Below are 16,807 nucleotides of genomic sequence, written 5' to 3'. Positions count from 1 at the left end.
TGGAAAACATTCAAATCTGCCAGGGGTGCGCTGTATGCAAACGTGTATGCCATATCATGGTACTCAATCCCATGAATATGTATTGGCTAGATCCTATGACTAGATCCAAGATATTATTGGTTTTCTTCAATCTGCTCTTTGCATATATAAATGTCATGTATTGATGATTTCCAACAATTACATTGACATCAATGATAACAGACCTTGCCAATAATCTTTGACATCAATGACAAGATTATCTTCTCAAAATTGATGTTCTTCTTCTTATACATCAATGACAAACTAGTCAACCATCTCATTCATTCAACAAAGATAATAAATATCTACTTGACATCAATGACAAACTTTCCAACAGATTTGAGAGACATATTTGAAGGGCTTTCTCTCCTATTTGATGACAATTTCAGCACAATTGCTGATTCATCTTTATTGTCTTTGGAGATTGTCATTCACCAGTTTCTTTCTTCACTTGATTTGTCATGTTTCATGGTTGAGTTTGATCACGATTATGTGGTATCTTGTTCGTGCTTAGAGACTCAATACTCAGTTTTCAAAGACTTTTATTTGGAGACTTCTTTCAATTGGACATTGAGAGGCTTCATCATCATCCAGTGGACTTGTTTCTTCCTTAGGGGAGATGTGTTGCTTGTAGACATTGGATCATCTTTTGTTTTTACGCATACTTCATTGGCGTTGGAGCTTATTCATTGTGGGGGTGATATCATGTCTCTCTTTTTCCTTCCTATTGGGGGATTCTTGATTGTATATACATGATATATGTAGTCCTTGGGGAGTACAATTGAGTTATCCATGCATCATCATTTGTTCTTTCTTTTCTCTCTTTTGGAGAGTAGTTTTGTCCCATTGGGTTTTATCCTTTGTTACGTTTGTGAGAGATTGCATTGCATTGTAGTTGTACATGGGTACCTAAAATGCCTTATTTGTCGGGACCCATATTGCATCTTGCATTCATGTTGCATAATAATCTTCTCCCTAAGTTGCACGTAAGGGGGGGTGGTAGTGTTAATGAGGTTATTATCTAACTAGTTCTTAGTGGGAACCTATTCGCATCTTAAGCTTACTTAGGAGTTAAGTTATTGTCCTAGGTGGCATTCTAGAAGTTCCTTATAATGGGGCCATGTGTAATGTCCCCACTTTGAAATAGAATTTAATGGCAAATAATAATACTAATAAAATTAAAATTAACAACAATAAAATTAAATTAAAATTAAAATATAAAAGAATATAATTTATTTTATTTTTTTAGTTAAGAGCTATCATTGTGGGGATAGCACCCTTGTATTGCTTTTTTTTAAAAGGAATACACACAGAAACTGCTTCCGCAGTGGCTACTATTACCAGCCATATCCTACCACTGCTATCTGCAGCGAGTACTACTACCTTCCACCCTAATTACAAACACAGACAGGAACATATCTGTTTATTATTGCTCCTCATTGAGGGTCTGCATGATAACCCCTGCATATTCCCCAATGCTGATTACATTAGCCGTGGCTTCAGCCAAGAACCACCAAGTCTCTGAGTTAGTTACTCTGTGGAAAGGAGCCATATTGCCATTCTGCACTGCGCACCGAAACACTTCCCATGCATTTTCCCCAAATGTTCTCATCATTTCTTTCAACTCTTCCCTCTCTACGCATCTGCGTTCTGCCCGACTTGTCCCACTGGCATCTAATTCTTGGCTCCCATCATCCTCACTCGCCTCATCATCCTCTTCAGAATCCGATGGCAGAAAGTAGCTTGGCTGGCAGAAAGTAGCTTGGCTGGAAATACGTTTTGAGTATGCTAATCCATTCATCCTTCGGCAGGCTTAAGATGGAATCTGCAATGTTGTTGCCGTTGACTGGTTTGACAAAGCCACTCAGAATTTCCACTGCCCTTTCCCTGCACTCAATAATGTCGACCAAGGGCATAAGGACATAAAAGAATATAATTATATGTAATTAAAATTTAATTAAGTTAATGAATGGTCAAAAGATATTGAATGAAATGTTGTGACTCCCTCAAATATGAGATATAAAAGGGAGAAGAGTACCTCATTTGAGGGGGGACAATTTGGGAATCAGAAGTGCAAATTTGATTTAAATAAGTCCATATCTGATCATGAAAGGTTGTGTCCCTTTCAAAGGGAAGATATAGAGAAGAGTTTGCACTATTTCAAAGGGTGCTAATGGTAGAAAGGGTGTATCTCTTGCCAAAGGGCATACATGATGAAGAGGTGTGACCTCTCCCTCACATTAAAACATTTAAAGGAAAGGAAAAGAAGAAGCATACACAACAGAGATTATTGAATCACAGGAGAAACATAAATAACAACCTTTAGACAAAGGAGAAGCATCTTCAATAATTAGCAAATTGAAGGGATCAAGAACAGCAAAACACCAAGACATATATATAACAGACTGCTACATTAGCCGAACTGTGAGAAATTGGAAATATAAAGGACCAGCCAGCATTTACAACCATATTATCAGTTAATGCAGATCTGGTATGATCTTCCCTATTCATGACTTTATAGCATAGTAGAATATAATTGCAGATTGAATGTCTATTAAGATTATACAATCCCTTGTGGCCAATTATATTGGGCATATCATTCTTGGTAATAAACAATACAATAAGAATTTATTTATAATTACATAATTATGAATGATATAAGTAATTCTTATTATATCTAGCATATGGAACAATCAATGATGGACAATTATATATATTGAGCAAACTACCATGATAGTAATATAAGGAAGTACATGGAGGGAGAATAGTGATGAGGTCCTCCTCTAGGTAGACCACCTCATGGTAGGTGACCAATGGTCCCATAAGGCCAAGGGGGTGTTGACAAAGTCAACTGCTCTTGGACTTAGAGGGGAAGGACATTCAGGACACCCTATTGTATCTTTCTAAACACTGTCATGGTTGATTATTGAATTAAGGGAATTCTAACCACAAGAGAAGGATAAGGATCGAAGTGATGAAGGGGAACGGTGATAGGATACCTCACTAGGTAGACAACCTCATGGTAGTTGATCGATGGTCCCATGAGGCCAAGGGGGCTCTGGCTCTCACTCCACTCTTGGGCTTAGGGTAGAGGGTCTCTTGGACACCTTATTGTTCCTCCTTACTCCCACTTTCTTATGGTTGAGTTTCGATAAGGAATTGGACAAAAACTATGGTTAAGTTAACATTCCTAACCCTAAGTATAGATAATTTATGCTTAATTGTCTTTCTTAGAAGATTTATATTATTAATATTAATTATATACATTTCAATGGTTTCCTAACCTATTGCAAGAACACCTTATTGTTCCTCCTTACTCCCACTTTCTTATGGTTGAGTTTCGATAAGGAAGTGGACAAAAACTATGGTTAAGTTAACATTCCTAACCCTAAGTATAGATAATTTATGCTTAATTGTCTTTCTTAGAAGATTTATATTATTAATATTAATTATATACATTTCAATGGTTTCCTAACCTATTGCAAGATCTCAATCAAGTATGCATCCTATTCCATTTATTGTTTTACATGGAAATGGTGATTTAGGACAAAAATTAGGGTTTTTACTAAAAAGGGACATTACACCATGTCTCATTATTTACTTTTGACCACAGAGCATTTAATATATACATCATGCATTTAATCTTTGTATCGAGATTAGTTGTCATCCTCACCTTGTCTTTAAAAGAAAGGTCCCTCATATACATTTTGTATGCTCAATTATAATTTCAATCAATCTTGCATTGTTGAAGCAATCTTTCTTGCAATTCTCTCTTGTGGAAGTTGTTTTGGTCTTTCAAGGATCTTGGTGTTGTCGAATCACCTAATTACTCCAACAAAAACAACATAGAATGCAAACTGTTTGACAAAATGTCAATAAGGTAAATATCAGAAATGATGCAAGTGTGTGAGCAGAAATCCAAGTAGGGTCATTACAATTTATGCCTAATAACACCTTGTTGCATTTTTTTGCCAATGTTGCCATCCTAATCACACCTTTAGAAAGGTAATGCCACATGAATGATGTGAATTTCACTTGAGTGTTAACCATTTTCTACTAAGTGCAGTTCTAACAATTCACTGCCACCATGGTCATGACTCTAGATTGGCATTACCACTAAGGAAATGTTCTTTAACCTTGTGTTCTAACCTTTACCAACTAATCACATTTCTTGACCACAATTGCTAGCATTTTCACCCTTGTCAAGTGGCATCGCCACTACACAAGTGTGAATTCAACTTATCACTTAAAACCTTTTGATGTTAAATGTGTTTTCTGCACTCAGTAGCAAATAAGTTGCCAATCTCCATTGTTATTGCCACTAAAATGATGCAACCTTTATTTCCTTTTTACCTTCACATGGATTTATACCTACTCAAGCATACAAGGAAAACTTTTCCCCTAGCTGAGCCATTTATAAATGTGTGATTCTCTTAACGCTTTGAGTCCTCCTAGCTGGTCACATATTTTTGACAATCCAGCCACTCTAGTCAACTTTACTTATCAGCATTGCCAGCATATAGGAACAATTTGGACTTAGATGTTTTCTCTCATTTTCATTGTTGCACTTTTTTGTTGTCATTGCCACGTGAGTTGCTCTTTTGTGCTAGTTAAGCCACCAAAAAGGCATGACAAGTTCAACCATTGCCATTAGAATGATTTCCTCTATATTGCCATTACTCACATTTGCTCATTTGAACAGAGTGCTGAAAAGATTTTGAAATCTTGCTCCATCCCATTGTTCTCACCTTCCAAACTTCATCACAGAATCATCCTCTATTACACCTGAGAGCCTTAAAGTAGTAAAACCTTTGAATCATCATAACTAGTCATTTTTCATCCCTAAATTATTTGCAAACACAGTGAATAGGCAACCTACGCCATGACCTGATAACTTGAGAATGACCATACATGACTAGCCTTAACTATCTTGACAAGGATGCTAACCATAAATCTGACATGAAATGCAAAGTTTCATAGGGGTATCAGTTTTGGCACTAACATGGCACTAGCAATCATACTCTGCAGTTCCTGGTAACTATAGTATTACACATATCAATGAATAATTATGTCTTCTTTCGACTAGTTTGGCCTCGAATGGCTTTGCAAAGACTTTTGTTAGCTTCTATCATTTCCTAGAGCTTCATAAGTGATTACAAAGAGACAAATGAATACTTGGATGTAAGTACAATTAATTCTGGAAGAAGAAACAAGAAACAGATCAAAAGCACAAAGCTCTAGTGAAAGTTGATTTGAGCAAGGTGACATAACTCTTAAACGGCTATTAACAAAAGTGTTCTTTTGACTCAATTACCTTCTCAATGAAAGGGTTTAGCTTTGGCTTCACTATCCATAAAGATATTTTGCACAAAAAATGATTGAGCTATTTATAGAGACCTGCACTCACCTATACGAATGCCACCATAATAAATGAAAAGGGCACAAAAAAAGATTTATAGAACTCCAGAAGCAACCTAAGCGTAGTGGATAAAGTTGAACAAGAACTACATATTATTTAAAAATGTTATTCAATATTTTTTGACACATCTTGAGCACAATAAAGTTATAAACTACGGCATCATGTACAAACCTATACGGATGCCACCATAACAAATGATAAGGGCATAAAATAAGATTTATAGAACTCCAGAAGCAACCTAACTGTAGTGGATAAAGTTGAACAAGAACTAAATATTATTAAAAAATGTTATTCAATATGTTATGACACATCTTGAGCACAATGAAGTTATAAACTACAGCATCATGTACAAACATAAAATCGCACATGTATAAATTAAAATTGTCTTAGAAAGAAGGAAAGAAATTATATTAAAAAGTAAACAAAAATACACTTCACTTTAGGACACTTGAACATAGCTAAAGCTGTGACTCGAGAAATATGAATCATATTCCTTATGCAAACAAAATAAAAATCATTTCACATAGCATTAACTTGAGTAAAGCAGCATTAGGAAATAGTAAGCATTTACTTACATCGACGAACAAGAAAATGGGCAAGATATGATTTATCAGAGCGCTCAAATCGAAGAGCCTGCACAAGCTGAAGTAAGTAGCATTGCAGCTCTTCATCTTCTGCTCGTTCAAGAACATCTACTGCATAAGCACGTACCTGTCAAAGGATAACCGACTCATGTTGCATCCTTAAAATTTTAGACCATATTGAAATTGAGTCAATAGAGAATAATTTGCAGAAAATTGTTCTCATCTATTCAGAGTGTTAAAGCTTGTTTACCTCGCAGAGTTCTCCTAAGGCTCTGAAAAATCCTATTCATTAGATATAAATTTATTCTGCGCATTTCTATAAAAATATACAAGCCATACTCACTTCTTCATTGTCAAATACAGGAGACAAGAGCTCTAATGCATCTGCGGTATCAATTGGTGCCCACTGTCGCATCAAATCCAATGCTTGCTTTGCTTCCTAAAAAATAATTCAAATCATCAACAATATTTAGAACCCTGCAATCCAAATCATAATCTCAACGAAGGAAAGTAACACCAAATTTTATCATTGGTTTAAAAACTAATTTTATCACAAATTATAATAAATGGAGAAAATGACCAAACATTCAAGTATGAACAGTGCTAAGGGCATTATACAAAGGTGTTGAGATGAGAGAAGCCATTTAAATGTATACATATTTACAGAAGTAACCAGAAGCTCTAAAAACAAAGTATAAAGAGATATGGAAAACTTGAACAGTAAAGGCATTTAGTATCAAAAAACAATGAAGGGTATTCCTTAAGGTGGCAAAAGAAATCAATGAGATTGCTTAACATCCCTGCTTAGATTTAATACAAGTAGCTTTCGACAGATTTAAATACATATTATCGGGTCTTAATAAAACCTAAATATTTTAATGCAGCTGCTTTGACCTGTGGATATTTCTAGGGATTGGACTAAGCCTTCCATTTTAATCAAGGCTGAAGGTGGGTGACAATTTGAAGGATGGGTTTCATGGAAGGAGCATTGAGAAAGAAAGAGAACTTTGAAGTGTAGAAAACAAACCTAAAGAATGAATGAGAAAGTCTTGGGATCGATTCAAGGGTGTAATAACCTTCCCAAGAACTCAAAAATTTCTTACAACAGTGGTATCTTTAGTAAATCAACAATATTTGCAAGCCAAAGTTGTTGACCTGTACTGCAGAGTACTTAAACACCAAGCAAAAACCCTCTTATAATTTTCCTTTTAGCGAAAAGACCTCCACGCTAGTACGGCAGGTTAGGAAAGAGTACGACAGCCTTAGGAAGTAGCGCCTCCTTAGAAAATGCACCAATTAGCTTGAAAAAACCTTGGGAATGCTACGTTGACTCTAGGAAAAAGACTTTCAAGCCCCCAAGGCATGAATCGATTCCTTTTTCCTTGCTACAAATGGTATAGCCCTCTCTAGGAAGCCTTAGATAAATTTATTATTTATTGATTCTTTCTTCACAGCACACACAGCACAAAACCTCTGTTTTTTCTCCACTCGCACACATTGCACAGTAATATTTGATTTTTCTCCTCTTGCACACACAACACTAATTCACAAATCTTCAATAAATTTGTACCTATAAACCTGTGAATCTGAAAGACATAACAATCTACTTCGAAATCTCTATTTATTGCTGCAAGTCTTGCCCGGACTCTGCAAGTCCAGAGGTGGGTCGACTCTGCAAAGTCCAAACGACCCTGGACTCGGACTCGGCCAAGTCTGGCCGGGTTTGCTCAGACTGGCCAAGTCTGTCAGACTCGGTAAACTCACAGAGTCCCGAGCCTGAGACTCTGCGCCCAGCAATACCCATAAAGCAAAAAAATAAAAAATTGTTTGTTTTAATAAATTATTGTTGTATCTTTGTGTTTGAAAGCAATGAAATGTTATTATGATGTAAACAAAGTTCAAATCATTTATGTTTATGAGAAAACCATTTCCAATCATAAAATACATTGTAAGAACTAGAAGAACTAGAAAACCATTTGATAAATTGCCTAATCAATTATATAGCTGAGTTGGAGCAAAATGTTGGTAGGCTCTTTACAGTGATATCAGGGCAGAGTATCCTGCCAGCCTATTTAAGTTGTAAGCATGGCATCATTTAGTGAAGAAGAGCTGGTCAATAAATTTTCTAATGCGAAAGGTAAACTCAAACATTTATCTTAGCCAAAAGATGTAATTATTAGCACCATAGAGGAAGGTAGAGGACCGTTTGCAAGAGAAGACCCATTGGAGGACCCTGAGCCCAAGGATGATGTGGATAAGGATGTTGATGTCACTGAGGTTGAGCCTGAGACACAAGTAGATATCATGGCTGCAAAACGTTCTAGGACCTATCTTAGGCGCACACATAGGACAGTTGCAGGGTCGAGTGATCACTGATATTGGCTCCTTTGAGCCTTAGACTTCTATTCTCTAGCTTTTATGTTGATATATGTTTTGAACTTTTGATCCCATGGATTTCATATTCCATGAATTTTGTTGACATTTGACACTATTTATATTTCTAATGTGTTATTTAGTTTAGCTTATTTCCTTCAGCTCATGCCTAAAATTTGCATTTATACTTATGTAATCAATGTAAACTTGTCTATGTTTTCAAAATAGATTCTATTTGATGAGATTATTGTGTCTTTAAGGTTTATTTACTATACGATGCATGAAACAGGTTTTAAATCCTTAAAATCTTTGAATTTCTTAGGTTTTTCAATTTGCCAAGTCTTGGCCGAATTTTTGTGGAGTCCGAGTCTGAGTCAAAAATCAACTTGCCAAGTCTGAGCCAAGTCTGAGTCTTGTAACTATGATTTATCCATTTCCACACAAATCATGACTGTGAATGAATCACGTCATATTGGCTACATAAGATCTTAACTCCTGAAACCTTAGTCACAAGGTTCAAATTCAAGTTCAAGTTCGGCAACAATAAAATTCGGATAAGTTCGGCAAGGGTAAAAAGTTCGGCAAAAAATTCGGCACTAAATTCGCCTTATATAAATTTAATTCTTTTAAATGCAGGTCCTAAATTTAAATTTATTATAATCAATTATTATTTTTTAATATAAATAAAATAATATTCAAAAAATTTATTGGCGCCTATATTAATATTTATATTAAAAATACAAATTTTAAAAACGTGTTTTAAAATTTTTATAGGAATTAAAAAAATCAAAGAAACCTTAAGAAAAGCATTTCTTATATCCTAAATTTAGCTTAATTATAATTAAATATTATTTTTTAATTAAAAATTAATATAAATAAAATAATATTTAAACTTTTTATTGACATATAAGTCAATATTTAGATTAAAATTACAAATTTTAAAAACGTATGTTTAATTTATTTTAGAATGAAAAAACAAAATAAAGAAACCTATAAAAAATCTTTTTAAATTTTCATAGAATACAAGAAATTAAAAAAACCTAAAAATAATCCTTAAGAAATGGTGCTAGAGTTGCGCAAGAGTTGTAAACGCATCGAAGTTGTAAAGCGTTGCTAGCGAAAGTCGAAATGTAGGGCTGCATCGATTTTCATGAAGGTGAAACTCTCTATTCACTCTATGTTCGCATCGCACCTTGCACAATTAAAACCTCCCTTTTTTTGCAGCATCACATCTACAAATAAAATTGTTGCCCTTTGTGCCCTAGCTCAACCAACTACTTTTTATGTGAATTAGTTCACAAATTTCAACGAATATTTTGCGACCATTGAATATTCAATGAAATTTGAACTTCATGTGTGAAGTTCACTAAACCCTATGACTAGCCTAAAACCAATCTTCATTGTAGGGTTTTCGTCCTATGGTGGTTGTTGAACAAACCCACTCAACCTTCACAATTGGGGTTCCATTAAAATATAAAATGCCAAGAATGAGTCAAATTAGTCTGTTCAGCCTCTTTTTATAGCAATCTAGGGAACTTTCCAAAAAATTATTTTAAAGATAGCTTTTAATTAGTAATCATTTTTACTCCAAAAAAGTGACTTTATTTTATTATTTACTTTTTTGACACTTTAATCACTTAAAATTCACCTTTACAAATAATTAATATAAGTTGTCTTTTAATCCACCTTTTGAAAACTTAAATATTAATTAAAGTTGTGAAAAATACAAAAATAGCTTGAATGTGAATTCTAAATACGCAAGCATACACAAAAGCTCACTAGAGATCCAATGTAACAAAAAATGATACTTTCGAAAAATTAAAATTTCCTCCAAAAAGTTTGGAATACACCCAAAATGAAAAAAATGCCCCATGAAAGCATCAATGGACTCATCTTGATTTCCTAAACACAATGCCACTATCAGGAATCCATTCTGAAAAGGTTGGCACTCCCTGAGAAAGTTGGAGCTTCCAAAAATGTCAAAAAGGCTATAAAAAAGGGGACATTACAAAGAGGTTCAGATCAAGCAGCTAAAGCAACGGGTTCTCATTGTGGAGACTTGAGTTCAACACCCCAAAGTGACATCCAAGGTGGAATTCTAATGGTGGATCTTGGTCTTCCACTGTTTGGCTTTTAGTACTAATCTCTAAGTTGTAGTTCATAAAAATTTCAATATTCAATTGCACCTAACAAGCTTAGTATTTTTATCAATTGGCTCAGATGTTGGTAGATTATCAAAAAAAAAGTCTTGAGATAGGTGGAGGCCAAATTTCATGAATTTGGGGATACAAAAGGTTCTTCCCTTGCAATATGAATTAAGAAAATTAACGGTGGAGAAATGGTACAGTAGCTGCAACACTTTGGGGTTACTCACAGATGACTGTAGGGTGGGTGTCAATTCACAGACCACAAGAGGAACGATTACTTAACCAAGCTTGTCATTGACATGAAGGAAACCAAGAGATGAAACATCAAACAAGGGACACCTATATGCGGTCAAGAGACTTGTTACTACTTTTCAACAGAAATGGAATTGTGGGGACTGTTTGTGCAGTTAGCCTTGATATTTTTCTTTACTATTTTCCTTTTATAAATCTTCAATTCGGCCACTTTCTTGTCTTTTCATTTACCTTTGCTTCTAACTAATTGCTAATTTATAGGTGCATGCTTTTTCATGTATCTCCTCTAAACTGTGATCTTCGCAGAGAAATATAGGTCTATATGATTTGGTTGAGGGAATGAGTCGCAGATTCAGGGCAATCTACTTAAAATGATTTTAATAATGAGCTATGAATGACATGCCACAATGAGGATTTTTTAATGAAAATAAAGGAAGACAAGAAAAATAATGTCACCATATTTTTTTGGAAGGATAACTCATAGCTTTCCTTGATATTTATTTCTAAAGTTGTCAACTTGAGACCTGAACAGTGGTGGTCCATTCCTAACATATTTGTGAGTTTAAGACCTCAAAGATGAGAAACACAAACTTGAAATTCTCTTTCTGGTGGCTATGACTATGAGAACTCGCTGAATATAAAATTTACAAACTAAAAGGAGAACCGATAAACGAGAATTGAAGGAATGTACAAACATGTAATAATTGTTTTTGCACAGAACATAAACATATTAAACTGAAATGCTGCAATCTGATTTGGATAAGTTTGGGTTTGGAAATTATAATCTGTATTATTGCAATAATTGTGACGAAATCATTTCCATTGAATTCAGATAACCCTAGATCTAATTATGAAAATGGTCAAACCTGGGCATCACTCCATTCAACACAGCGAAGAAATTTCATCAAAGCCCTTTTATCAGACACCAAATAATACCGAAATTTCCAAAGAAGTTGTCTTTCATCTCCACTTAGCGTATGTGTAGGAGGGTACTTCAATATATTCGAAATTTTCCTATACAACAACACAGTACTTGTAAGAAAGGGAAGTATTTCAAATAAGCTGAAAAACAATAAGCCGTAGCCATGAAGTAAATACATTGGTTAATCCGCCCTACATCATCTTTCTCTATTCTTGTTGTTTAAAAATTAAGTTCCAAGAGAACAATAATTTATTTTAGAAAAGAAAATTTCGTTTTTGATAAGGTTACAATGAGCTAGCTTGCTAAGATATTTGAAGTCAATTCTTAAAATTGAAATCTGCTTACAGAAAAGTTAAGTTTATAGTAATTAAATTTGAGGAATTCATCAATATTTGAACAAGAAAATTTTGTTCAAAGTATTTCATTGAATATTTAAAAAAAATACTGTCTGCAAGAACATAAATGAACAAAGAATGCCTCGATTTAAGGTGGAAGTAATTGCCTAGCTATAGCAAATGCAACAAACAAAAACCATGCTTTTCTAGAAAACTTCCACTCTTGGACGTCTATAATTTTTAAATAAAACAAAATTTCAAAAACGAATAAAAATTTGTAAATTTCGAGCCATTTTGTATATACTATAAAGCTAGCCTATCAAAATTTTGAACAGTGAGTCTTCTAGAATGGCCTGCATCAAATAAAAATTTGTTTCAAATTTATAAGTAACTAAATTTCAGTCACCTATTAAAGCAAACAGGCAGCATATGGACTTAAAATAGCCCAGATTTTATGCCACTAATTATCTATGATTCTATGATTACTATTGTACAAACAGCTCAGTTGTTGAGTGACATGCGCTCATTTCTTGTCTTGAAGACATCCCCATACAAAAAATTGGCTGAAAAATAGTAATTGGGGAGCAGTTGCAGTTCACTCTTGGTGGTATTTTCATCCATTAAAGGTTTCTCCAAGGCAATTTCATGTCTTCAGTCTTGTTTTTCTTGTTTTCATGTTGTTTTTAGGCTTATCTATCATTCCATATGTTCCTATGAATGAAGTAGGTTTTTGATGCTCTAATATTGAGTTCTAAGTCTTATAATGGCACATTTTGTGTGCTAGTGTGTGAAATCTGTACTATCCTCATCAGTTTATAGATTATGATTGAAAGAAGTAGCCAACATAACAACTCTATGGAATCCTTTCCATCTACATCAGAGAGTAAGTCTTTTGAAGAAAAAGGACCAAGCAAGTCTCATCAAGATATTAAAAGAAGGAAGATAATGACTTGGTTCAAGTTCGGGTTCGAAGAATCGGTTCGCCGGTACGGAAAAAAATTTAAATGGGGTTTGGGTTCATTAGTAGAAAAACATGTAAAATATATATATATATGTATATGTATATGTATATATATGTATATGTATATGTATATGTGTGTGTATATATATATATATATATATATATATATATATATATATATGTGAAGCCTATAAGCATGAATTAAGATTAAAATGTCACATAATATCATATAAACAACAAGAACACCATAAACTTGTAATCATAGATAGCATCATGATCACACCATCATAGCATCATATACTTCATGCTCAGCATCAAAATATTAAAATGATAATATCAAGTTCAAGTATCATTGTTTCAAAATTCAACTTGCAACAATTGGAACTTTATACTAAGTTTAAATCATCTAATGGATTCTTCTTCTTCTTCTTCTTCTTCTTCAATGGCATTAGTTGATTCACAAATACTTCCAAGGCCAATGGGATCAGTTGCGCCAATAACATTTTGGCTGTCCAAGTCCTCCAATGCAGCAACTACAAGCTGAGAAGTGGAAGCATCCAAGTCCATATGCTCTACATTCATATCCCATTTTGACTCCCCTTCTTTGTATTCATTTTGCTTGTGCAAAAGGAGACGCAAGTTGGAATGCACATATACTAAGTTCTCTGCTCTTTTTGATTGCAACCTATTGCGCTTTACTAAGTGGATGAAAGAGTGTGTGCTCCAATTTCTTTCTAATGTAGATGAACTAGCAACCTATGAAGACAAGACAAAGTAAACAATTAAAACTAAATTATTAGAGTTATAAAATTACTAGCAACCTATGAAGACAAAGTAAATTAAAATTATAAATAAAACTTACTTGTGATATAATTTTGATTGTGAGGAGTTGTAGCAATTGGAATCGTTGACCATGGAGGTACCACCAACCATGAGAATCCTTCTTAAATTGATGATGAAGAGTGTCAATACTTAGACCTCTTGCATTCACAAACTCTATGAACTCATCTGAAATCAAATCTCGCATATCATCATCAGGAAAGAGTCTAAGGAATGTTGCCTTGTACCCATCAGACACTTCTAAATCTCTATATGGTGGAAGCCTTCCCGGCATATCAAGATATTGGTTTCTATAATATTTTGATGTCAATGCATAGGCAAGAAGATGTAGAGAAGTGGTCATCTTGTTCCATCGTTCTACAACAATTGCTTGCAATTGTTTGAAGAAGGTCTCCTCAGGGTCTTTCTCTTTGCCATTTATGATTTTCTTCATCTTCTCAAGCAATGAGTCAATGCCATCATACACCTCTCCAATGCAAGACCTATCCATGTCAGTGTAGCAAAGCAAGCCCATAATGGGCTTGGTGAAGTGAAGGAGATACTCCACATTTTCCCACTATGAGTCATCCAATATCCTTAGCCTAATTTTTGCTGCCCTCTTTGTGTTGCTTTGCTTCCCTATAGACCAATTATTGCTGATCACCATATTGCAAAGTGCCGCTTTCACTCTCACAAGTCATCTCAAGACAATTAAGTTAGATGCAAAACGAGTCTCAGCAACCTTTAATAGAAATTAAAGCAAAAAAATAGAATTAAATAGAGACAAACATGTAAAAAGAATACACATTACACAATCAAATTATGAAAATCAAAAAATGTAAAATACTAACTTTAATTTTTTTTTATTAAATTACTACTTCAAGTTCACTTACCTTCAATAGCTCCAAATTTGAGAATAATCTAAAAATTCCTTGAGACATGTGGTGGTTTGTGATGAAAATCTGGATGTCCTCAGCTTCTGCATACACATCTTTGATCCACCCAATATTATTCTCAATATTTTGTAGCATAAGATTGAGTGAGTGGACCGCACAAAGTGTCCAAAAGATATGTTGATATCACTCTTCAACCAACAAACCAACAGCTCTACAATTCTTTGCATTGTCCGTTATGACTGATTCTAGGTCCCACTGTCTCAATGGCAAAGATGAGAATATCAGCAATAAATTGCCCATCTTTTACTTGCCCCTCACAATCCACAAATTTCAAAAACATTGCCCCTTTAAGGTATACTGTTATGACATTGATCAAGGGATATTTTCTTGAATCTTTCCACCCATCTGAAAAAATGGATACCCCTGTTTCAATACATGAATCCCTTATGGGCTTCAATGCATCCTCAACCCCCTTGACCTCTCTTTCCAACAAGGTGTTGTGTATCTTCTCATAACTGGGGCCCTTATACCCTTTTGGAGCTTCATTGACACTTCTCAGAATCTTCTTCCAATATGGGGAGCAAACAACACTGAAAGGCAACCCATTTGCATAGATACATCTTGCTATATCTTGGTCAGCAATGTCCCAACTCTCATTTTGAAACGAAGTTTCCAAAGGTCCCTTTCTTTTGCATGGAATGGGTGCTTGAGTTTCAATGTTAGACTCAGCTGCGATAGTGTAAAAGGGGTGGTCTTCTATCACAATATTCAAAGATGGGGGATGCATTCCCTTTGATGTTTTTTTAATGGGCATATTTTGTCTATGTGCTACTCTCTCTTCTGCCTCTTCATGCTCCATGATATATTTTAATATTGTATCATTTGGTATAGGAGCATTTTTTTTCAAGGGCATTTCTTTACCCCTCTTCCAGGTATTCCACACAAATGGCCTGCCACCCTAAAATATGAATTATTCCTTTCTTTATCACAACCCTGACATTTCCAACAGAATCCCCCACCTCCTAGAAGGGGTCTTATAATATCAAGTACATACTTCCACAAAGGAGAATCAGAATTTGGTTGTTGTTCATTATTGCCTATGGAGGAAGAGGTAGATGCCATTGTAGTTCCTATGGCAAGAAATTTTATACACATTCAAAATAAAAACAAGAGAATGGATCTATTTTCTAATCAAAAAAAAAACAAGAGAATGGAAAAAAAAATAGGTACATCTTTTGGACAATTATCAATCAAAGAGAAATGAAAAAAAAATTAAAAATTAAACAAAAACAAAATAAAATGAAAAAAAACTTGCCTCTTTCACCCAATAGAAGCTTGCAAAGGAGTAGGAATGAAGCACAAACACTCGATCAAGCTTCACAAATCAATCTTCCAACTCCCTCTTTCTCAACCACCTATTTGCTGCAACTCAAGAGAAAACAATCTATTTGCACACCAAATGAGACATAAAACCAAACTCAAGTCATTTAAAATCCACTTTTTAGGGTTGTGGATGTCAAAATATTATTAAGTTTGCAAAAAAAACACTGTTTGGCATCACTTTTCCGTTGGGTTCGCCCGTGGTCCGGCAGAATTCGCCCAGGTTCGAACCTAGTCCGACCAGTTTGAACCAACCACCGTGGTCACGGATCCCACAAGTGGATCGGCCCGAACAAGGACCCAGGTTGAACTCGACCAGAACCAAGGGCCTAGACTAGTGAACCGAACATCCTAGCCTCAAATCTGCAAGCCCCTTCTCAAATCTAGGAGATAATCAAGTAGGAGCTCTTGCTAGGTGCACTTTGGGGAAAAATGGGCCTCGTCATTGAGTCCACAAGGCCCTAAAACTCCTATTTTATATATGGCACTCTATATTTTGGAGTCAAAAAAAATTTGCGCAAAATTAAAATGTTAAAAAGGAGACTTTCAACATGAATGATTTGAAATACAACAAAAAGACCTAGCATAGGAAACCCAATCATGTGGGTCAATTTCTAAAGTAACAGTTTTCCTTGAGAAAAGTGTATGCCAAAATGTTTTAGAGGAATGATTAAGGACATCAAGGAGCTCACATCACCTCC

The 16,807-nt window shown here is 34.8% G+C and overlaps 1 protein-coding gene across 6 annotated transcripts in view; it reads right to left on the bottom strand.

Annotated features, from left to right (window-relative positions):
* LOC131059830 (phosphatidylinositol 3-kinase, root isoform) overlaps window positions 1-16,807 on the bottom strand; it is a 244,701-nt gene that overhangs the window by 180,459 nt on the left and 47,435 nt on the right. For all 6 annotated transcript variants that reach the window (XM_057992864.2, XM_057992870.2, XM_057992865.2 and 3 more), the window contains exons 8-10: window positions 11,660-11,807; window positions 6,365-6,460; window positions 6,013-6,148 (exon numbers count right to left, since the gene is read on the bottom strand). In XM_057992864.2, coding sequence (XP_057848847.1) covers window positions 6,013-6,148; window positions 6,365-6,460; window positions 11,660-11,807 — 380 coding nt within the window. The remainder of the gene's footprint in view (window positions 1-6,012; window positions 6,149-6,364; window positions 6,461-11,659; window positions 11,808-16,807) is intronic.

This window comes from Cryptomeria japonica, chromosome 10 (assembly GCF_030272615.1).
Source record: "Cryptomeria japonica chromosome 10, Sugi_1.0, whole genome shotgun sequence".
Lineage (NCBI taxonomy): Eukaryota > Viridiplantae > Streptophyta > Pinopsida > Cupressales > Cupressaceae > Cryptomeria > Cryptomeria japonica.
The sequence above is the reverse complement of the archived record's forward strand: the minus strand, read 5'-3'. Positions and strand labels throughout refer to the sequence as shown.